Here is a 24,237-nt window from a genome sequence, read left to right as displayed (position 1 = left end):
TGATTGAACTCTTTGGCAAGAAGAACTCAAAGGAACAATTCGGGTCTTTGTGCGCATGAATTTCAGGTTGGATAATCTTCAGCTGATCAGTTATTTCAATCACAATACAGCACATTACAGCAAAATTATAACACGTTATTAAACGAGATGTTCTGCTTATCAACGTAGCCAACTGGATGTGCACTAACCAAGCATTCTGGCGAGAATTTCGAGTTACTGATAGTTATGACACGTAGGTAAGTCAAATGATCTCACGTGACGGCCTGTTTATTACAAGCATCAGTTGAAATTGAAGCTGTAATAAACAGGTTTATTTTAATTGTTTCCATACTTTTATTTTATACAGCAATCCATCTTTTTATTAGAAGCAGTCCATTTATGTCTTCAGACTTTCCTTGTTCACTGAACTGAGATCCTTATTTATAGTAAAAAAATGAACAAAAAACAGCCTTCTAAACAGTTCAGAAATCTCGTAAACAAAACGGGTTTCATTATGCAGTTTTTTTTTAAATTTCTCATAGCATTTACTAATATACACTGCGAATTGTTGAGAATATCACATAGCAATGGATAAAGTAATATACGCTTTATGTATTTATATATGGACAGTGAATTACCGACTCAACGTCTTTTGTACAGACGAATATAATTGCGCTTTAATCATAACTGAATCCACGTATGCGGGGCGAGTCAATGCTTCACATTACAGTACATTACCTTTTTGACAACATGCATATGAAAATTGAATATTTTAAATTTAAATAAAAATGTCAAACATTAAATTTTAAAATATTAAACACCAAATTCTAAAAATAAAAGAGAAAAACGTACAATTCTCATTACTGCTGCATAAAATTCCCTATAAAACACAGTTTGATGAGGAGTGCTGCATTCGTTGAAATGTGATCCTCGTTTCTCGGCTTCCTCAGTTTCCTCACGTCTTCTCTTTTGCACGGTGGAGACACCATTAGCCATTGCGTGTACCAGGAATGAGCGCTTCGCTGTTCTTTCTTGCCTACTGCTGACGTTCTCCTGATCCAAGAAGTCCATAAAGCAGGGCGCAAACCACCAGCGAAACGCATTGGAAAATACCCAAACCCATAATGGCTTGAGATATCTGAAATATAGAAGAACAGCATTTGAATCTTCGCTCTGCTAAAAAGGACATGTCACACAAATGTTATCAGAGCATTTTTATGGAATCATATTATTCATATAATGATAAAGTTTAATGTTTTTCAATGATCTGAATGGTTGAATATTCCTTCAAAATTTCAGAACTTCTAATAACTTTCACAACGTCTTAGTCATGTGACCCAGTTTAGTTCCAGGTAAACTGAACACCTGTGATGAAATATTAATTGTACTTTAGCTACCATTATATAAACAATTCATACACAAATAAAAGAAACTCGACTGAAATGCACTGAAATTGTAATTTATCGAAACTTCAATATCAACATAAAAATTCAGTAGAGAAAAGTAAACGACGTGGCCAAATGGAAGTATAATGCGCTCACTTATGAACTTCTCAAATATTTTCTGATTTAGAAAAAACGGAAAAATGTTCAAAGATAACTGAGAGGTTTCATTATTAACGCAGACTGGCAAGGAAGTTGACTTACATTTCCGGAAAATGAGAGAACTGCGGCAATAATTATCATTGCAAACGTAGCGCATGACTTTGTTAGCCCCATCGTGATGGCCGCATTCCGGGGATCCACATCGAGGTGATTGGCGTAAAACCCTGAAAGAAAGCACGAAACTCAATGAATTCACGCAAATAGATCACATTCGATAGAATATAACTTAGAAATTTATATGCCATTTGCTTGTTATATTTCAGGGAAATATAACAACACTGCACTTATTTCGAACAAAATAAAACGTGCCCTTAATGAATGCGCATTGTAGAAAACTTAAAACACTTACCAGGAAATGAAAATGCCATAGAAAGAGTAACTGCAAAGTAGAGACCTGCCCCAGTCAGCCAATTCGTCGTTCTTAATGCCAAGTGAATTGCCGTAAACAGTGCACAGATGACGAAACCTAAACATTGAATGAACCTGCATAAGAAATCTTATCCCACATTTCAATTTATTCACTTCAAGTACATCACTAAGGGTGGGGAGGGACTTGTATGCCTTACCCCAAAACAACAAGTCGTCTTCTGAACACAGCGATTTATGTTGTTATCCGAAATAAAATATCTCAATCTGGATGAGGGCAAAACTTTAAGTCAGGTGAAGTGATTGAACCAAAAATATGTATCGAATCGAAAGGGATATTACGAGTATATTCATGACGTAATTTACAATAAGACGAACCCCCGAAATAAGGAGCAGCATGCTGATGTCTGTACAAAATAAGAAATAAATATTCCTCTTTGTAACACGCAGTAAATATTAAATGTCGGACGGTGACTCTTCAGCTAGCTATTACAGCATTGGACCTCAATGACTCTTCTAATTATACGAATGATGAGGACCACAATTCGACCGTTCTCTAATTTCTGTTATGGATCACGAGTTACCGCATCAGGAGGAGATCGTTTTTAACGTTGGTTAAATATTATCGTCTTGCCTCTTTTACGGGGAAAACCGTATTTCAAATACAGCTTTCCTTTCGTACCTAAAATCGAAAATCCACTTAATAATCAGTTACTAATAAGTAGAGCATGACGAAATAGCCCACCCAACATTTATTTCTCCGTTTTCTCTTACTCAGAAACTCTTCAGTGATTCCATTCAAAATTGGAATCGGATTCAGTTCAAAAATTGCATAAAAATGAAAGAGTAGCTCTTTCTCTGCGGGTCGATGACTCTGTCTGGAGCTGTTAAAAATACTGTGAAGGATCCAGTTTAAGAGAACAAACAACGGGAGGCGGGGGGGGGCGTTCTAGTGGAGTTGCATTCCACAGGATTACCGCTATGATCACGTACTTCGTTCAACCGACTTCGACAACACAGTGGAGTTTAGCAGTGCTTATGTTTCAATAGAATAGCATAAGCTGAATCTGGTTCACGAGTTTTTCGCGAGTTTCGAAATACTTTGGGTTACCGTTAGTAAAGGCCGTGGAAGAATTCCGCCTGCTTATCTCGATACTTATAATCTTCCTCCGTATGGTAGATATTTATTAATTTTTTATGTTTCTTATGCTTTCATCTTTAGTTTTTTCTTTCGGAGATCGGTGTCAAAAGCAGCCTTGAAATTTGTCTCCTTCTCTCCATTCTCAATGCATTTTCATCTACGCAAATCTTTTTATTTTTCACTGACAATAATTCTGTTTAATTAGTTTATCGTATCCTACTCATCCATCCTTCCTAGGACGGGATGAGTCCCCCCCCCTAATGAGAGAGGATAACGGTTAATTAAAGCAGCCGGGTCGTCGCTCCTTGCTACATTTCCTAAGTGTAATCCGGGTGTGTTCATGGGCCGGTTTGCCTGTTCTGGGGGAAGGAAAACCCGAGTTTCGGGGTAAAAAAACCCTCTACCTCTGAGTTAGCTTGTCTACTGGTTAGTAGACCAGTTAACTCACCTTCAGTTGAAAGAGACCAGATAAAGGTTCCTCACGTCACTGACGGGAATTGAACCCAGTCTTTCCGACCAAAGGACTTCGTCTATACGGATTGAGCTAAGGAGGCTCTAATCTGTTTATACATTTCATAATTTCTTACATGTCGTTGTAAATATTTAAAAAAAAAAAATATTAACGAACACAATTTCTCACGAAGCTATTCAATCTGGCTTCTCTTTATCACTTCCCATATTAGCAAAATGCTTCAAATTAAATTAAAGATCCTTCATAGCAAAGATCCATATTATTGTCGCTTTGTTATGCTAGTTGCATGATTTTCCCATATTATTCATAATTCAGAAACCAAATATTGACCTTCCTCCCTCTTTGCTTCGTTCCATCCTTGTATCTTCCAATTTGCCATCAACATTCAACTTCGTTTTCATTTTTCCAACAGCTTTGACCAAATCTGGAATATTTTTCTGTCTTTTCATATTTACGCTCCCCTGGCGAATTCTGTACAACGCACCGAGATGGAGGACAGGGGCACCTTGACTGTACTGGTCAGCGATACTATTATAATAAGAAAAAGAATTAGTATTTATTTAATTTCCTTAAAAATATAGTAACTTGATTTGAATAAATTTGAAGTGAAGTGAACCCTATGGTGAAGCCTATTGACTCTTTAGTGAAGCATATGGACTCTTTATCTAAATAATTTATTAGTGTACCTTTTGGCAACTCCTACAATAAAGAAATAAGCTTTGTATTACTGCAACCTTAGTATTTACATCTAGGTCTGCCTACTCACTGACGAGACCTCAAAACAGGTCGAAACCGGTCCGGGTAGTGACCTTCTTCCATAATGTATAACTGCAAATATCTCATAGGAGTTGTGTTTTACATTATGGGAAAATACTAAGAACAGTGATCGCATCTTACTCCACATTTACTACGAGATGCCCCAGCATGTTGGCTTGCGCTTGGACTCGCCGAACTTTTATAATTTTCTATGTTCGGCATGAAACTCTTGGATAGATTTTCTATCTTTGAGTTTGTTATTCGGCTAAGAAATAATGTTGGATTCAATATCCACTTAATTTGAATAAATTAAAAAAAATTTTTTTTTTAAAAAGACAATCTCGCAAAAATCTCTCATAGGCAAAAAAAAGGCATTGAGGAAGAAAGTGGCTGACCACAAGTGAGATAAATGACTTAGCTTTGCTATGATTGATTTACTGGTTGAGATTGCCAATTGTCTATTATGCTACTTTTGCTACACGGTTCAATATTAGTAGCAGCAACCACGCCGCTAAATATTAAAAATATGACAGACAAGTACCTTCTAATCTGCATTCATCGCTGCGAGATGTTTTTAACTGGACACAATTGCAGTTTCAAGATATAAGTATTTATTAATAATGTATTTACTAAAATAAAGAGCCAAAAGGCTTCATTCCGGCGATGCAAAATTATATCTAAATTAAATGGATGTTAAATCCAACATCATTTCAAAGCCGAATACAGAAACTAAGTTTCTGTATTTGGCTTTGAAAAAAGTGAGTTGGAACCGATCAAAATGAACCAATAGAAGACATATAGATGGGCGCTTTGAGCGTTGTTCACTTCCTGTTTATTTATTCGTATGGAGTTTCCTCCCTTTTCTCCCCTCAACTCGCCTTATTTAGGCGAGTTGAGCCCCTGATGTGGGGGGGGTCAGTATTTATGACTGCAGATTCGTGTGTGTTCACGGGGCCGGTTTGCCTGCTTGAGGGGGGGGGGAACCCCAGAAAGCTGGTGGAAAAAACCTGCTGTCCACGCCCATGACCCGCTAACTTGGCTATGGCTCAGGGAGATCCTTGAGCTCCGCATGTCACCGACGGGAATCGAAACTAGGACACTCCTTCCCCAAGCATATGATTGCGAAGGGCAAAGCCACTAGGCTAACTGCGCAGACACTTCCTCTAAGGTTCGGCTAGGGCAACTCGTAGTAAATGGCGGCGGTGTTCCCGCAAGCTCTCTGGTCATTTTTCGCACGAAACGTTTATTGTTTCTGTATTTGGCTTTGAAATGATGTTGGATTAATATACGCTTAATTTATATTAATAATGTGTTGTGTGGGAAAACTACTTTCGGTCTTAAAACAAAAGTAAATACTTTGTGCAATGATTGCTCTAAAAATTACTTGGTGGCAAGCAATAAGAGTGCGTGAACAAAAGGAAGAATAAAAATGTTCCTAAGATAGCATAGTTTGGATAACTTTTGTTGCTCCTTTGGTTCCGCTTTGAAAATCACTAATTCTTACTAATTCCATAAAATAGCGGAAAGAAGATTGAAAAGCTACCAAATCGCATGATCAGATATTAACTGCAGTTAATATGTGATCATGCCATAAACTCTGAAATTACTCCTTTAAAGCGAAAAAACTCACATCTGAATTCCTAGTTCCGCACTTGTACGAGAAGCCTGCGGCCTGTTTCATTGGATGAGGTGTCTGGTTGTTTATTTACCGTTAGATGGAAAAATCAAGCACGAAAAGCATATTTGGTTGGCAACAAGGTTGGACACTGAACCTTCAATTGCCCTACGTGTTCCAAGCTGGTTGTCAAGCTAACTCAACTGGTTCAACAACCTGTAAATATTACAACAGAAGTATTAGTATTCCCGTTATATATCCTGCGCCTTCCAGTACATTTTATTTACAGTGGGTACAATTTTCATGCATCCAGATGACAATCAGGTGGCTTTTGATCCCCTGAGTACAGTTTCTTTCAGCTACTAAAAAAAGTAGCGTACGACTGTGATAGTGTTGTCACGTCACAACATAACAGTTTATCTACAAGGGTGGAAACTTTATTTACGCAACAGATTTCTTTAATATATGACAAAGTTTCTCTACTGACCATCGCCATCAGCTACTTGTTAAAATCCACTTTTCTCTTGTTTGCTGTTAGTCCATTTTCTGTCGATTATATTTGATAAACTTGTGATGTCATTGCAACACTGACATATACGCTCTTTATATATGCTCATGATGTGTTCAACATTCTTTTTTTTTTTGTATAACAGCTTAATTATCATTTAAATAAGTTATGTAGCATATGATTTATTTAAATACATATCCTTTCATATTTCTTCATTTTCGTGTGTGTGTGTGTGTGTGTGTGTGTGTGTGTGTGTGTGTGTGTGTGTGTGTGTGTGTGTGTGTGTGTGTGTGTGTGTGTGTGTGTGTGTGTGTGTGTGTGTGTGTGTGTGTGTGTGTGTGCATTGTAAAAATGAAGACCACAACAATACGACCTTTTGCCTGAAAGGTGTGTTCGGCAGACAGAAATAATATCGTTACAACTGGTATGTTTAACTCATATAAGTGTATCAGAATGATATAAATTAAGAAAATCATTGACATGAAAGTATAATTGGTGTATTCTTATTAATAGAAAGGTGCAGAATGAAATGTTGGGTAAAGAAAGAAGGGGAGAAAAAATAACCCAACAAAATATTCGATTAAATTGAGTCAGCTTGGTAAAATAATAAAAACAGAAACGGTTGGGAGCGAAGATCACTCTGCAAAGACACCTTTAATTGCAGATGGACAAAGGAGCTGATGAATAAATGTCCCCCCCCCCCATCTATTCGAAGCTAACACTAAGCGTTCATGTAAAGAGCGAAATTTTCGTGTCCGGTTTATCTTGTTTAGTGCTCTTCTGAGATACGAGATGATTCGTAGATGGTCATTTTCGTTATTGTGGTGTCTCTTTTATTTCATTTATTTATTTATGTTTTTTGTGTGTTTCTGTTCCAATAATAAATAATGCTTTATTTAATTTAAGGTGGTATTGGTGTGGTTTGGATATCCGGAGAGTTAATCTAAAACGAAATTCATCGAAAGACAATTCATCAAAAAGGTAATTCGTCGAATGGCAAATCATCGAAAAACCAATTCACCGAAAATTTTAAATTTTCGAAAATGTTATGAAAAAATTGATCCATTTAAAACAAAAACTGAACCGTGCAGAGTGAGATAGAAATGCTACTTTAATAGGGAAAAAGTATAGAACATATGGTTTCTTATCGTCTTTCTTGTCCGATAACTGTTTCATGTTCGTGGGACTGATTTGCCCGTTTCCGGGAGGAAAAGCCATCTCCGTATGATGCCTGCTAACTTACCTTTAGCTGAACAGGACTGATAAAACTTATGCGCGTCGTAAATGGGATTCCAATTACCCAGGTCCTTCTAACTAAACTTCTTCGTTTGTATCGACTGAACTTTTTGAACAGTTAGAGAATAATGAGCTACAAATGAGTGAGAAACTGAAACAAAAAACTAGAATAAGTTTGAAATATATTGAAAAACCTTAAGAATCCTCATTTGAATTTGATAAAAATTATCCTGTGGATATTGATTTATAGCGTTTGGATCAACACAAATAACTTTCTGACGGAACTTACCCATACATGTCGTTCCTTTTCGGAGTAGCGTTGCCTGAAGCCCTTTTGCTATGAGAAGGTCACAGACGAAGCTTCCGACAATGAGGATCCCAACGCCAATGAAGTATCCCAATATCGCCAATACTTTAATCTGAAAAAGAAAACGTTTGCTAGTTTCTTCAAGTGGCTCACACGATTACTAAGTAAGGTAATAATCTTTGTTTAAGCTGATATATGTATAATCTTAAATGTAAATATAATTAATCAGTCGAAATGATGAGCTACCGAAGACAGAATCCGCAAACTGACTTGAACAGAATGAGTGAATTCAGCAACAGATCAAGAAAGCATCGACTTGTTCATTTATTCATTAGATCTGCATAGTTTTTAAACTAAACTTTCATAAACAGAATATTCCCTGAGAAAATAAAGACGCGAGTAGGGTTACGATGCATCCTTCCTACCGGATGGTGTGCCTTCGTAATCTAAAACTAGGATGGAAAATGGGCCACGAAACTGAAATAAGAAGCGTTTAAAAGGAAGGGTTGATGCATTTTATTCCTGGTGGGTTGGTTGGAACTGCACACGTGCTGTCAGCAAATATAAGAATTCTGTCACGTCCATAATAACACCAGCAGCTTACAATGGAAACATCCTTAAAACAAACAAGATTTGGCACTTTTAAAATGTATGTCTGAAAAATTTGATGAAAAAGCAACTTACTGCGGTTGGTTTCTGAAATGTGACTGTGCTTATTAGCGTCAAGTTCAGCAATCCGTGATGCACTTGGAATCCTGAGGCGAACTGCGCTATTCCCATGGCAATCACTCCCTTGGAAACAACACTTCGCCTGAGTGCCGACGACACCTGTACAAAAGAGAAGCGCATTTTTTGATTTTGATCACATTTATCAATTTCTTTGGAGCTCGATTACATTTATTGTCTATTTAAATATTTTTATTATTAAATTTAATGAACTGAAGTAAGCCTTCATCATATTAAAAATAAATTATCTAAAGTGTTTCATCATGAAGGTTATTTTCTTGATCATAAATTAGTAAATAATAATATTTGCTTTAATGATCAAGTGTTGATTAATTTTATTAACTGAACCAACTAGTTTCGCCACACTAATCTGTTGGCATCTTCAGGGATCTGACATATAGGTTTAAACAATCTCACAATTATGCGTAACTGCAAAACTGACAAGAAAAAAAAACTGACTAGAATAATTACAAATAAAATAGTATCGAACGTGAGTGAAACACGTATAGCGTGTACAAGGTTAGCTAGCTGTTGCTGAGGAACTTTCTGTAGTTTGTATTAAAGTTCATTTCTTCCGTTTTTAAGGTTCTGATTAGGGTTTTTACATATCTCTGGGAGTATTAGGCCTTGATTTCTGTTAAGGTTGACAGTAGACGATAGATTTATACTGCCATCAATTTGTTTTGTCCACATATCCTCATCAATTCGATGAAGATATGTGGACGATATCTTCATCGTATGGAACAATAACAAAGATGACATATATGATTTTCTCAAAAAGATCAACGTCTTCCATCATTCTATTAAATTCACTCTGGAACTTGAAAGAGAAAAACAACTTCCGTTTTTAGACATCTTAATCAAAAAACAAATTGATGGCAGTATAAATCTATCGGTGTACAGAAAACCGACCAATACAGGTCGCTACCTACATTTCAGCTCCTCTCACCACATCTCACATAAACTCAGCATTGTACACATGTTAAAGAAAAGAGCGATTCGCATCACAACGGACAACAAGACCCTTCAAGATGAGTTAAAATTTATTTCCAACACTCTGTACTTGAACGGCTATCCAAGAAGACTAGTCAATAAAGTCCTTTTCTCTGAACCACCACAAAGAGAACAAGAAGAGATTCAATATATAAAAACGATTGCAATTCCGTTTGTAGGTGGCATCTCCAACAAGCTCGCCAATCTCCTCAAACAACACAAAATAAGAGTAACATTTAAACTAATAGAATCTATTCGTAAACTACTAAGATCTCCAAAAGACAACCACCCTTTCTATAAATATGCTGGAGTTTATAATATTCCATGCTCATGTGGCTCTAGTTACATCGGACAGACTTCGAGAAGCCTCGAAATCAGGCAAAAGGAACACATTGGCTATGTCAAAAACAACAGACAGGACATTTTTGGCCTATCGTCTCATTTCTCTACAACTAACCATGTCATCGAGTGGGACAAAAGCTGTTTCCCTTACATAGAGGAAAACTGCCATTCAAGAATTTTCAAAGAAGCAGCCACAGTCGCCCGTTCTACTGTCAACCTTAACAGAAATCAAGGCCTAATACTCCCAGAGACATGGAAAACCCTAATCAGAACCTTAAAAACGGAAGAAATGAACTTTAATACAAACTACAGAAAGTTCCTCATCAACAGCTAGCTAACCTTGTACACGCGATACGTGTTTCACTCACGTTCGATACTATTTTATTTGTAATTATTCTAGTCAGTTTTTTATTCTTGTCAGTTTTGCAGTTATGCATAATTGTGAGATTATTTAAACCTATATGTCAGATCCGTGAAGATGCCAACAGATTAGTGTGGCGAAACTAGTTGGTTCAGTTAATAAAATTAATCAACACTTGATCGGTAAACCAAATATTATTATTTATCTAAAGTGTTTATTCTCAGAGGAATAAAAACATCTTTATGAGTACACGCACGCACGCACGCACGCACGCGCACACACACACACACACACACACACACACACACACACACACACACACACACACACACACACACACACACACACACACACACACACACACACACACACACACACACACACACACACACACACACACACACACACACACACACACACACACAGTAGGTAGGGGCATCAATAAGGCCCATCGTGCAATTTCCATTCTGAAATTCACTCACTTTTCTCAATTCAAACTTGGCTCTCATTGAAGAAAGAATTTGTTTCAATGTTTATTTCTCTGATTAGTGTACCACACTAATCTGAGGAAAAATTCCGCATTACTCCGTCTCATCAACGGCAGTTTTAACGTCATTTGGTTCCTATACTTCTTTCAATTGTAGCTCTTCACAGCTTTCTTTAAACCTCTTAGGGTCGAATCATAAACTTAATCTATTTGTTTTGGAGTTTAGTTTCGCGTTTGTTTCAAGTGCTAATATTTTCTTCTTCTGTTCACACTTGGATTGGGAGAATGTATTGAATGCAACTAAATTAAATAAAGTTATTCGAATTTACGAAACTCAGACATGTTACTAAAGGACTGAGCTATCTGTTTTCACTTACATAAAATAAATTCTGATTTTATAGTCTGTGAATCGCACTCCGACTGTTTCGTATTTTACTCAGCTCAACAGAGAATGATGAACATAATTTCACCTTTCAAAGCTTTCGAAATCGCATCAAACCAATTTTCCCTTCACCTCATCACAAGCCTAACAGTGCAAATTCATGACGACTCTATGTTTTTATTTTATCCTCAACTTCCAGATCAGTCATGAAATTAAAACTAAAACCATTCCATTTTTGCTACATAATTCCGTTATCAAACAGTTATTTCTTTCGTATTTTAAAGATTTAAATCGATATTAATCCAGCGATCAAGTTGACAGGATGGATAACACTCTTCTATCCAACTAACAGAATGTGAGTTCCAATCCCATTGTATCATGAAGGTTTGTAGATCTGTTTTTGACAATAGTTGAATTCGATCATCCAGTGGAACCACACTAATCAGAGGGTTCACGCTACTCTGTATTCGTTCTCTGGAGAAGAAATTTCTGCATTACTTAGCCATTAGATCATAATGATGAAAATAACACATGACAAGTTTAACCATTTCTTGTTAAAATTCAAATAAAAATGCATCTTAGAAAGCGTGAAGTTCTGAATCTCAGAGATGATTACCGAGGAGTCATAAAATGGATGTTTTCCAGTTGAAGTATGGCTAATTTCACTATGAATCATAGCAGGCAAGGAATTTGTTCTTTTTCTATTTAAGCTCGACAGTGTCGCGTTAAGAGCACACGGGCATTAATTAAGCAGTCTTCATTACTTACCTGCTGAATCCTGTTTTGTAGTACTGTCTCTTCGTTTTCAAATCGAATTAGGTTCTTTCCAGAAATCTGCAATATTATAAACAATAAAAGCCAAGAGAAAAACCAAGCCAGTCCAAGAGAACCTAACAAACAAATAAAATCAAATAATTAATTATAACTCAACGTATTTAAAATCGCAGCATAGTATTATTTTGCAATGCGAATTATAAAGTCAATGTCGTGACATTAGAATGAAAGAAGAATATAGTTTCTCAAGCTTTTGCTTAACTGTTTATCTGCTCGCAATATATGAAATGTTCCTTTCGTATATAACGGACGCTTCACGGAATGGCGAGTCTTTCCCCTAACGCCCATCTAAGAGGGCTTTCAGCTACCTTTACACAAACACTCTCTTTAAGCCATGGCATCGAGTTCGCGCGGTCTTAAAAACATTCTGAAGTATTCCGTCCATAAGAACATGACGAATTCTTGCAGTCCTTGAACATTTATGGTAAGATTAGTTCTTACAAAGTGTCAGTAGTTCGGTCGGTGTCAACGATGCCTTTGATTGGAAAGAGACCTTCGTTCTTATTCCGCTTGGGACGTGAAGAATCTTTAAAAGAGCTTCACACAGAGATTTTCCATCCGGAACTCGGATTGTTCTTCTGCAACTAGTAAGATGAAGAACGCACCAATTTACATCCATAGCAGACAATGACAATTGGATTAGCCGCCCTATACGAACAATAATGAGGTTTATATGGTAGCCAGTTACTCGGTCGTAAGAGGCCATTGATCTGAAAGTGAAAAACGATTGCACGGATGGGATCATTCTGTTCGTCAAGCCATCTCCAAAGATGCTAAATTGGATTGAGATCCCCTGGATTGCAATAACATTTAATTAAGCCCAAGTTGTGATTAACCGTGAATTAATTCTTATCCACCAATTTTCTGATGTGAATCACACCGTTAATCGTGCTTCAACCACCTCTGTGATATGCGATGAGCTTATGTTGCTAGTTTCCAACACATTCACAGTAATTAGCTGTTATGAAATCGCGTGTTTGGCGCCTCGTAAGGAGGTAGCCACGTTCTCTGTCAAACACGAAGTTTTCTTTCTTCAAAATAGGAAAACCTGCCGAAGAACAAAAGCAATTAGCAAAACGACAGAGGCAGAATAACTTCTTTATCTTGACACGTCAATGTTATTTTCAGAACTGTAATTCTCCTCTGAGTTTTATTCGCAACCTTTGTAAGATGATCCTTTCAACTCTCCATCGATCAAAACTCGAGGATCCCTATCTGTTTCTTCTAGCGTAATCCCTCCAGTACCCTTAGCATACCCCACTCAATATCTCATTATATAAGTGGATGAATTTGAATTCAGTAACAGCCATTGAAAGAACTGCCATTTTCACATGATCACCAATCCGCTTGTTCAAATCATTCTACACGTACTGCATATCAGCAGCACTCCTGATTATGCTACCTATCTTTGCATCATCAGCAAATAGCTGTATGTTCATGTCAAATCTATCCCGTGTGAATAATTTATACATTGAATAACAATAGACCTAGGACGGTTCTTGTGGTACACTACTGGTTATTTATTTTATTTTATTTTTTATTTTTATTTTTTGTATTAATCTTTGTATTGGTTATGAGCAGTACTACCCTTACATCACGTCCAGACTTGATATAGGCATTTACAAGTGTTTTACCTTATGCCTGTTCTAGTTCTCATTACAGTCATTCTCTGGTGGCAACGCCATGCTACCAGTGTGTGCCTTGTAGGGCTCTATATCCTTCTGCGTAAGCATAAGCTGTTATAACTCCTCACAACTATCTGCGCTCCATACGCCATGTAAAGAGATGGTGGCGCTGGTAAACCTTGGTGTTTCCCCATGCTCCTTCCGTATCTTACTAACTACATCTTGGTTATTTTTATAATAATTTACGTTATTATTATGGCTATAGGCTAGTGGGCGCCCTGTTCCCACCACCTGGGCATCAACTACCCAAACGTCACAATCTCTTTTAATCACTAAGTCTGGGTTACGCAAACCTGCGGGGGTCCTATAATATGGTTCCACCGCAGTCACCCAACCTTTGTTCTTAAAGTGGTTGTTCAGAATGGAGACAACGGCGTCATGTTGTCCTAAAATCTTCTTCTATTAATGGACTATAGAAAGCCCCTCTGCAGATAGGGAAAGGAGATAGTTCTAACTTCGCGATTCTTGACAGCCGCAGGCGTGGGATCAGCTATCTAATGATGGAACCCGAGCCCATCATCCTTCACCCTCGCGTGGAAATATACAGTAGGGATGTCAGGCGGATCGGATCGTGCAGAGACACATCCACCACCACTTTCTGATGTTTCTCAGTCATCCATCCTGTTATCCAAATAGTTTACAATCCCCTCCGATATCCTCTACCTTATGCAGCAGATTTGCATGCTGAATCCTATGAAGAACCTTCAACACCCAAAAGTATTATGGTGTATCCAATTCCCATTGTTTATCTCAACATTATTAGATAAGGGGATCACATTGCTCAGAAATGTAATTTGATCTGTTCCCTTCTATTAACAAACCCCGCTACTCATTGCAAAGCCAAGATTCTGTACCAAGTTGTTTCCAAAAATCTTCACTACCACTCCAGTGATAGTTGGATACTTCCATCATTATACCTCAGTCGTGCAATGGGACTATCTCGCATTCTTTCCACTCCTTTAAAATCTTCCCTTTGCCGAGGCTGAAATTATACAGTCAAGTTAAAGGAGCAGCTAGTTCTGCTGAACAGTTTTAGCATTCCTTCTGATATCCCATCAGTTTCTATTACAGAATTCATATTCAGTTTATGCAACAGCTCTACCATGTAAACAAACTGAGAAAAAGAAAAACTTAAAAACTTGAAAAGAAACAGATATCTTATGGCAGCAAAAAAAGACAGAAGAACGAAACACGACCTTGGTGGATTGATGCCATTAGAAGTATTAATTAAACAGAAACACAAGATCCAACAACATTTATGTTCTCATTCATAACAGACCGATTTCGAAGAAAGTTATGAATGGGAATTTAACGATAATGTAAAGTTTTCATTTAATACTATTAGAGTATCCGTTACGACTTGCGAGGGTAAAGATCGAGTATGGATGATGATGATGATGATGACACCTCTTCATTTGCAATATTTTTAAGAAGAGAGTTATTCTGTTGATTCCATGGCTGGCTGTTGATGAACTTTTCCATTATTTACCATAGTGTGTTTGACTTGAGCCATTGAACATATGCTGAATTTTGGCTTGATCTGTTTTGACACAATTGCTGGAACACCAGGGTTCAAATAAGAGTCGAGGGTTTTGAGTGGGGTGGGGAATAAAAAAGTACTCAAGGAAATATGGTTAGCCTATTATTGTGTTGACCAATTTAACTGAACATATTCATTTATTGCTGAAGGTGGCCAAGGTGTTGCACGAGCGTTCGTACCTCTCCTGCCTTCCCCCACCTTTTATACGTTTATCCGCAAGGAAGGACTTCGTTTTTTATATAGGTATATTCTACAATCTGAGAGTTATCTACGCATAGTAGTTGTGTATGCATAAGTGTAGTGATAAGTGATTTATGACAGTGTTCTTCTCCTGGTGTACGAGTTCCTATATATCTTCAATTTCGATGCCATAATTCCTTCTCCGACACCTGCACCCCTCACCTGAGGCTATAGCCGGCGAAGGATTACCCGCCATGGCAACTGCACATTCATGTACTACCAAGGATTTAGCAATTCAAAAACCCCCTACGACTTCGGACCCGGAAGGAAGAGCAAAGTTCACCGGAGCTATGTACATGGAAAACAGGTCATTCAATTCCAAATCTTATGCTAATGTGGTATCTAATGGAAATATCCTATCGTGTCCCAAAACACTGATCTCACACACGAATGCCACATCAGCCAGCAGTAAACCGATTAACGCAAAAATAACTACCACTGTTACCAACGTCATTTCCAGAGAAAATGGAATTGTTATTTTCGCCACCAAAGAAAACATCCCATTAGAAGATTATCTGACAGCAAAAGCCAAAATTGTACCAGCAAAAAGTATTACTGACGCTTCCCGCGTTGCTGGAACTGTGCAGGTATATTTTATCCATATCTCATGGGCACCAATGGTACTGCAAAAAGGCGTCGATATCGGCGATTATCACTTCGAAGCAGCCCCAATAGCACTGGCCCCGACAAAAGTAACAGTATCAAATGTTCCCCCTGAAATTCCTCATCAACTGATCAGATCCATGTTATCAAGATACGGTTCTGTCACAGGAAAAATACGCACATTGTCAGCAGCCACGAAGAAACCCGAATTTGCCCATGTCAAAAGCTTTCGAAGACAGGCATTAATGCACTTTCCAAACAACGACGTACTACACCACCTCTCAAAATTGATCAACACGGACATAAATGGAATAACCTACACTTTCTACTTATCTTTCTCATCACAGTGCTTCTTCTGTCATGAAGATGGTCACATTAGGAAACAATGTCCCTATATTACCAACAGTTATCAACAAATATCCCAGCCTATAATAGCAAACCAGTTGAGCAGAATATCATCGTACATGAAGAAAATCAAAGCATGGGAAAAAGTAAACCAAAAATTCTCTCCTATCACGAACTTCAGAGGAAAGAAAATCCCGAACTGGAAAAGACAGCGCTCATGTCGCTCTTGAACCCCTTCCAAGTAATGAGATCCAAGGTTCTGAAAACGAAGCCTCACTGCCGAAAACACGGATCCTCCCAACAGAGATGACAAGGACGAACTAATTAAAAGCAATCCCCAGACCCAGCAACCAGAATCACCAACCCAGTCTCCCACAAATTGAAAACCTCACCCTATAGGAGAAACTACTCAAAATAGCCTTTCATACCTGCAGCCAGCCAAGGAGAAACAGAGTTCTCAGACGATGAGGAAACTGTATTTTTACAGTTTCCTCATCGAAGACCTAGAAGAAGAGGAAGTTGAGGGCGAACCTCCCCACATTGAGGGTCCCCCAACCATGAAGCAGCTGTCATCCTTCATACAGAAAGTACGAGGTTCTCCTCACAAACTAACTATAGCCCTTAAATACACCATAAGTATCCCGGAACTAATATCTCAACTTCAGGACCTGCACTCGAAACTAAAATGTAAAAAGGCAGAGCAGAGATTAACAGGAATAAGCGAATCTATTACCTAACTAATGGACTACAAACACAGTACCAGGACCAATATTAGATTAAACTTATAATCAAACTTTCATAAAGCATAATGTATATAAGCCTTTTCTCTCTCAATGCAAGAGGATGTGCCTCTGCTCTACGCAACAGAATAGTCCTTGACCAGGTACAAAAATATCATATAGACCTGATACTTCTGCAAGAAACAAACATCAACTTCTCATCCAATTTATCCAGAAGATGGGCAGAGTGGTCTTATGACTTACAGCACTCTGCAACCTAACAACATCATGGAGCAGGAGTTAGCTTAGGTGTACATCATAGATCTCCCTACAGACTAAACGTGATTGCTGATGTACCAGGATATGCCTTGTACGCTCACATAATAGCACCCAACCGTAATACCCTGCATGTATTCAACATCTATATACCACAGCAGGATGCTCTGGCATCACAAATCCTGGATTTTGTTCAAAACCATCTTTCTAGTATAGAGAGAGCAAGAACATATCATAATAGCTGGAGACTTTAATTGCACTCTTGACCAAGAAAACGACAGACTTCAGTGCGCTGACATCGTAGCCAATTAATAAACAAACTTCAAACACTGGTAACGATAATGAATTCATCAGCGTCTTTCGGCATTGACATCTTGAAATGAAATCCTACACATGGAGGTCAGCAATCACAGCGACAAATAGACAACTCTAACAAGCAGGACTGGACAGATAGTACATTACCAAACACACTGTTTCTCTAGTTAGAAACATCTCACACATCCCTTTCTACATTTAAGATCATTGCTTCGTCAAGCTGCAACTTTCGTTACCTTTGGAAGCATCCAAATCAGGAAGTGCCTATTGGATCTTCAACAATTCTCTCCTGAAAGATCCAGCTTATATAATAAACACTCAGGATTTAATAACCAACCTCACTCACTCGAAAGTGGATACAGAACCAATGAAAACATGGCGGCCCCACTTAAAATCACGAATAAAATCCTTTACGCAGATCTACAGTCACCAGAACAATCAGCACAGGAACATTAGAATCCGACAGCTTGAAGAACAGCTCAAGTATCTCTCCCAGAAGAACACCCAGAACATCATTCTGCCTTCCAAGCCATGCAAAGACAGGCAGATTTATCGGCAAAAGGTGCCCTACATAGATTGCGGCGTACACAAATAAACCTTTCAGACGCCCCCACAAAATATTTTTTCTCTTTGGAAAAAAAATTCCTGGCAGCAGACTTCTTCTCTGCTATCAGACTTCAAGATGACAGCATCACAGAAAAACCCAAGTAAAATCACCTCTGAAATCCTACTATACTACAAGAATGCATACAGCACTGCAGGAACATCCCATCTTGCCATTCACGACAAAAACATCTCTGCAACAGATCGGAACCACTTAGAAAACAAAATCACGCTAGATGAAGTGAAAACCGCATGCATATCTTTGCCAAAGAACAAATCTCCTGGCCTTGATGGTCTCACGTCAGAGTTTTTCCAAGTCTTCTGGAATCAACTCGGACCACTTCTCCTGAAAACACTGCAAGAAGTCTACATCAATGGCCTCCCACAATCCATCACGACCTCAGTAGCATGATTGATACCAAAGAAGGGAGACCACACGGATATCCTAAATTGGCGTCCAATCTCCCTAATTAATACCGATTGCAAAATCATTTCCAAAGTTATAGCAAACCGAATAAAGCCAATACTGCCTGAAGTTATTGGCCAACATCAAACGTACTCTGTCCCAGGAAGATCAATACATGATAACCTCCATTTAATAAGAGATCTCATCCACATCGCAAACAGCCAACATGAAAACCTATCACTCGTCAGCCTTGATCAGGAGAAGGCTTTCGACAGGGTAGAGTACAAGTACCTTTATGTAGTTCTAAAGACATTTGACTATGGTCCTCTCATCATTGAAACAGTGCAATTGCTTTACAGAGATGCACACCTCTGTTTAAAAATCAACAGCAGGCTCACTCGCACTTTGTCATGCTCTCGAGGGATCAAGCAAGGATGTCCCCTCTCCGGTCAATTAAAAATTAAATGGTGTCGTGTACCCTTCTTAAAAAGAGTACACGACACCATCATCTCCAAACGAACCAGCACAATAGGGCCACATCAAAAAATTACCCAATCAGCATATGCCGATGATGTCACTGTAATAGTCCGAAATGAAGAAGAAATGACAATAACCGAGGAAGCACACAGACTATATGCACAAGCCTCAGGGACCAAATTAAATTCTGCAAAAACCACGGTCTTGTGGTCAGGCACTTGGAAGTCTAGAAATGATTCTCCGATTGAATATACCTGGTCAAGCGAAGGACAAAGATACTTAGGTGTGCACCTTGGCAACACCAAAATATATAACACACTGAACTGGACACAGCTGCACAACGTTTTAAACAGGTGCTAGGTAAATGGAACAGCTTCGTTCCATCCCTTCACTTAGAGGAAGAGTACTAATAGTTAACCAGATGGCTGGTTAACTATTAGTACTCTTATGGCATACCCTCAAACTACTCACACCTATTGAAGAATTTCTCTACCACATTCAAAAGGAAATCAAACAATTCCTCTGGAACAAAACTCACTAGACAACATACCTTCAACTCTGCAAGCCACTCAGCAAGGGATCCCAAGGCCTGATTTCCCTTGAAAACAAGATTAGATCCTTCAGGATAATCCTCCTCCTAAACACACTTCAATACAATCACACTTATCTAACCATATTCGATTACATCGCGAAATCATTCACCAGAGGACTTAAAAGTTTCCAGAATCCTACGTATGGCCAGTCCTGCACCATCTCCTCCTAAACTACCTCATTTTTACAAAGATGCTCTACAGCGATGGAAAAACACAGGATTTCATTACACACTTACAGGATCAACAGAGTCAGCTGTACTTACAGAACCAGTATTTTCGAACAGTAACATCACGTCTCACAACTGGCCAGCCTTTACTTTTCCCTAAATGGAACTGTGCAGGAATAAGAGTCATAGGGGACCTCCTAACCCAGACCCTAAAGTGGAAAGCATTCACAAGCCTACCAGTGAAGAACCCCAAAACTGAAAAGCAATATCAACAGCTGCAAGCCTTCATTATAAAAGCCTATCCAGATATCTCTACACTTCAGGAAATCCGTATTCGTTCTAGAAACTGCTCGGGGCAGATATTTCATCTTTTACAATCTGAAGCCTCACTTCCAATTCTTCCCTCCAACTACAAGAAAATATACCACTTCCTCATGTCAGTGTCTCCAAACTCGCCCTTCTTATATTCATCCTTAACACTCTCATCTACAAGGCTGCATATGCCACTCAGTTTTCAGTGGGATCTGCCATATCAATCAAATTATGCCAAACCAGATTCCGACATACAGTGGATACTATGGCATAACATCTTGCCAACTCCTTCTAAGCTCTACAAATTTTAGCTAAGGCGAATCTGTGTCTATTCTGTGATGTTTCAGGTACCTTGGAACACACATATCTAACCTGTCCCACAAACAAAATGATCATCACGTATGCCTTGAATACTGCCTCAAATACCTGTAACTACGCACACAGCCAAGAAAACTACTGGAATTTAGTCCACACAGAAGAAAACAGATACAGAATATGCAATTTCCTCTTCATCTGCGCTGAGGGCGTCATCTACAGCTTCTACTTAAAACAGACAAGAAATAACCAGCACCCATCCATCACTGAAACTGCACAAACCTCATGTATATCCTTCGTCGGAAACTAAAAAGCAGGCTTTTATTGGAACTTGAATACTTCGAAGAAAAAGAACTGTCGCGAAATTCATAGAAGAGTGGAATCCGACTGGTACCCTCTTCTGGACTGACGACGACAATACGCTTCATCTGAAAGATAACTGAAACTGAACTGTAAATTTTGAATTCATTTATTGCATTCTCTATTGTATACCCGAAAGGAAAATGTTTTCTTTCTCTGTAATATATATACTTATATACTTATAATATGTAAATAGTCCTTGTTACCTATCGTTTAATGTATATTTTAACATGTTAAATAAAAATTTAAAAAAAAAAAATAATAAAATAAAATATCTCTGTTTGTACGTGTGCTATACTGTATGTACACTTTTTTTCTTCATTTCATAAAGAGTTTATTCTATATGCATTTTGGTGTGCAGATTTTAAATTTCTTTCCTTACTGATATAATAAATTGACCTTTTCCTGCGAATTTTTCTTCTTTCTCTTTTTGCCATTGCAGTTAGCCCCTTACATTCAATGCTTCTGCAAGAAGCATTGAATGTAAGGGGCTAACTGGAATGGTAAAAACTGTAAAATGGTAAATGGTAAAAACTTCTGCAACTAACTGCAAAAGAAAGCTCCTTCATAAATCATCCAAATTTAATCAATGTGCATTGAGTGCCTTCGTTTTTTTCTGTTGTTTTTAATTTTTCTCTTCTCTTTTATTCGTTTTTTTTCCATTTTATTTAAGGCACCAAGATGAAACAGGAACATCCTCGCATGGAAGAGAAAAGCTGCAGTGGAATGTCATTCAGTCGTAAACCTTTCATTCCAATCCTTCGAAATAAAATCCGGACAGCACTCTTCATCAGTGCAGTAAAAAGAAGAAGATGCCTTAAGGATGACAGAAAAAATGCGAGACGCATGGATTGTGTTACGGATGAGAGCGAATTAAATACTAGAAAAACACTGACCCTGAGTTACATCTGTTATATGTACATGTCTGGTGCTGCTTGACTGCAGTAGTTTGTGTGTTTGTGGGCGTCTCTCTCTCTCTCTCCCTCTCTCTCTTTTTTTTTTTTTTTTTTTGGAACTCCTCTGCAGAATATTCGCGAAAGAGTCGTGCTATTTGCCCTTCGGTTGAAACCCATGTTAGAATCGCGAGTTGTCACGATTAGGAAAACTAATGCAGCTATCTCGGCATGAAGTAGGAGCTTCGTAAGGAGGTAGCTGCATTTTTTAAAAATTCCTGAACTTTGTATTTTCAACCCTGAAACGGAGCAGAAGACCACACTCGATTAGCAGTCATCCGCCACTCATCTCGTGACGTTTATTTGCTCCCGTTGTAATCTACAATCTCAAAGATGTTGCTCCTCCTGTTTCCTAATTGTTTAATTCCCCAGAATTTCGAAATTTCAATTTTTCCTGCATTTTAAAATTTTATTAAACTTTTGAAATGCAGGAAATAAACCAGAAATTATGCGCAATTTAACTTTCAACTTGTGGAAAGTTGACTAAGCATTTATTATATTAACTTAGAGAGAGACTCGATTGATTGAACTTACCATAGATATAATATTCCGTTTTCCACGTAGAAATCGAATCTCTGCTGTTTATAACCGCAAACAGAAACATTCCGAAGAATTGGCCTAAGTCAAAATAAAATTAAGTTACAGTCATTGTAATGATTACGATGGCATTATAATTATTTGCATTGGGTTTACCAAATTTCGGTTGGAACTAAAGAACAAATGAAGAATTTCAAGATTTTGTTCTTTTCTTACTTTCATTATGGCCTTTATTTTTGTCTACTTTTCTTTTTAAATTCGAAAAAAAATATTTCATTAACTTCTAGCGCTCATTATATTTTGGTAAATATAACTTACTGAAGTTGCCTGAGTGCACTTGCAAATTACTTTGTTTTAATGTTACCGTCCTCGGATTGTCTTCAATATGCAATCAATGATTACACTTCTAATCTCATCTAAAACTCTACTAATGGAAGGGATTTGAACAAATTTCATAATTTCAGGATTGATTCAAATGGCTGTTGTGGATCGAGTTAAGGTTGATTAACACAAAGAGATCTTCTGATAATCACTTCACATAATCGTTACCAATAATTAGAACGGATGTGGTGATTGCGAGTGGTAAATTGTAATAAAGTAATCCCTGCATTGCTCAACATTCTGGTATTGCTGTTATTATTAATTTTCATAGTTGAGTAAATTAATTTGAAGAATACACTATGATTCACTAGATTGATAGATACGTTAGCAATGTCAGCGAACACCTTTTCTGCTTATGTTATCAGTGCTTTTCTGCTTATTGCTTTCTTATTTGTTTCTTACTTTAACGACGCTTAACATAAAAAAATATTAAATAAGGGATTTTGTTGAGGTTATTATTATGCACTTCTTACTCTAGATTTGATTGGAATTTTTATCACTATTGAAAATTATTTTTGATTACTATACCAAGTCGAAGAATTCATCAATGATTCATGTTCCAACTGAACACTCCAGTATGTTACATTTGATATCAAAATATTTCTAAGATCCCTGCTGATCACAGCATCTTCCTTTAGATTTAAAAAGTCTGTCATGAGTGATCATTTAGGGTTACAATTTACTTTGACTCATGAACAGTCTTCATTCCTGGACTCTATTGCAGAGCTTCCTTGGAATCATTGTAGCCCTTTATGGCTTTCGCGAATTTCTGTTTCATCTAAATCTTTCTTGTTGTGTGCAAGGAAACGTTTTGAAGTAATTTAATCCCAAATACATAAGTTTATTGTGGATGCATTTTTACTTTTAAATCTGTAACTGAAGCGATATCTTTAATTGGGATGGAAGAATCTTACCTGCTATTTCTAGAGTTCCGATGTTTGTTCTTCGCCGATCGCTATTCAGTTTAGCCCATGTTCCAAATATTGCGGGGGACATCACTCCCTGTAAAAAAAATCCAGTTAGTCTTCGATGATATAATTAAGAACCTCCGTAACTCAGCCAATACAGACAAAGTCATTTGGTCGGAAAGACCGGGGTTCGATTCCCGTCCGTAATGTGAGGAACTTTATCTGCTCTCTTTCCATGAGAGGTGAGTTAGCTGGTATCATACGGAGGAGGAAGTTTTTTTTAAACCGTGAACACACACGGATTACAGTCAGGAATACCTGAGACTGATTCGTCAGCTATATGCCGATCCCGATTCCGGATTAAAAATGGGGAGAATTGAGATGGAGCCGTAA

At 37.9% G+C, this 24,237-nt stretch overlaps 1 protein-coding gene across 1 annotated transcript in view; it reads right to left on the bottom strand.

Annotated features, from left to right (window-relative positions):
• Positions 1–629: 629 nt before the first annotated feature.
• The window catches only part of LOC150092505 (vesicular glutamate transporter 1-like), a 51,735-nt gene continuing 28,127 nt past the window's right edge, over positions 630–24,237 (bottom strand). Inside the window, exons 5-12 of the mRNA XM_090414499.1 lie at positions 23,851–23,938; positions 22,553–22,636; positions 12,044–12,165; positions 8,669–8,812; positions 7,967–8,096; positions 1,933–2,049; positions 1,626–1,747; positions 630–1,117 (exon numbers count right to left, since the gene is read on the bottom strand). Coding sequence (XP_090270625.1) covers positions 1,016–1,117; positions 1,626–1,747; positions 1,933–2,049; positions 7,967–8,096; positions 8,669–8,812; positions 12,044–12,165; positions 22,553–22,636; positions 23,851–23,938 — 909 coding nt within the window. The 3' untranslated portion in view covers positions 630–1,015. The remainder of the gene's footprint in view (positions 1,118–1,625; positions 1,748–1,932; positions 2,050–7,966; positions 8,097–8,668; positions 8,813–12,043; positions 12,166–22,552; positions 22,637–23,850; positions 23,939–24,237) is intronic.

Source organism: Typopeltis vanoorti, chromosome 25 (genome assembly GCF_054136105.1).
Source record: "Typopeltis vanoorti isolate ZY-2024b chromosome 25, IOZ_Tvanoo_1.0, whole genome shotgun sequence".
Lineage (NCBI taxonomy): Eukaryota > Metazoa > Arthropoda > Arachnida > Uropygi > Thelyphonidae > Typopeltis > Typopeltis vanoorti.
The sequence above is the reverse complement of the archived record's forward strand: the minus strand, read 5'-3'. Positions and strand labels throughout refer to the sequence as shown.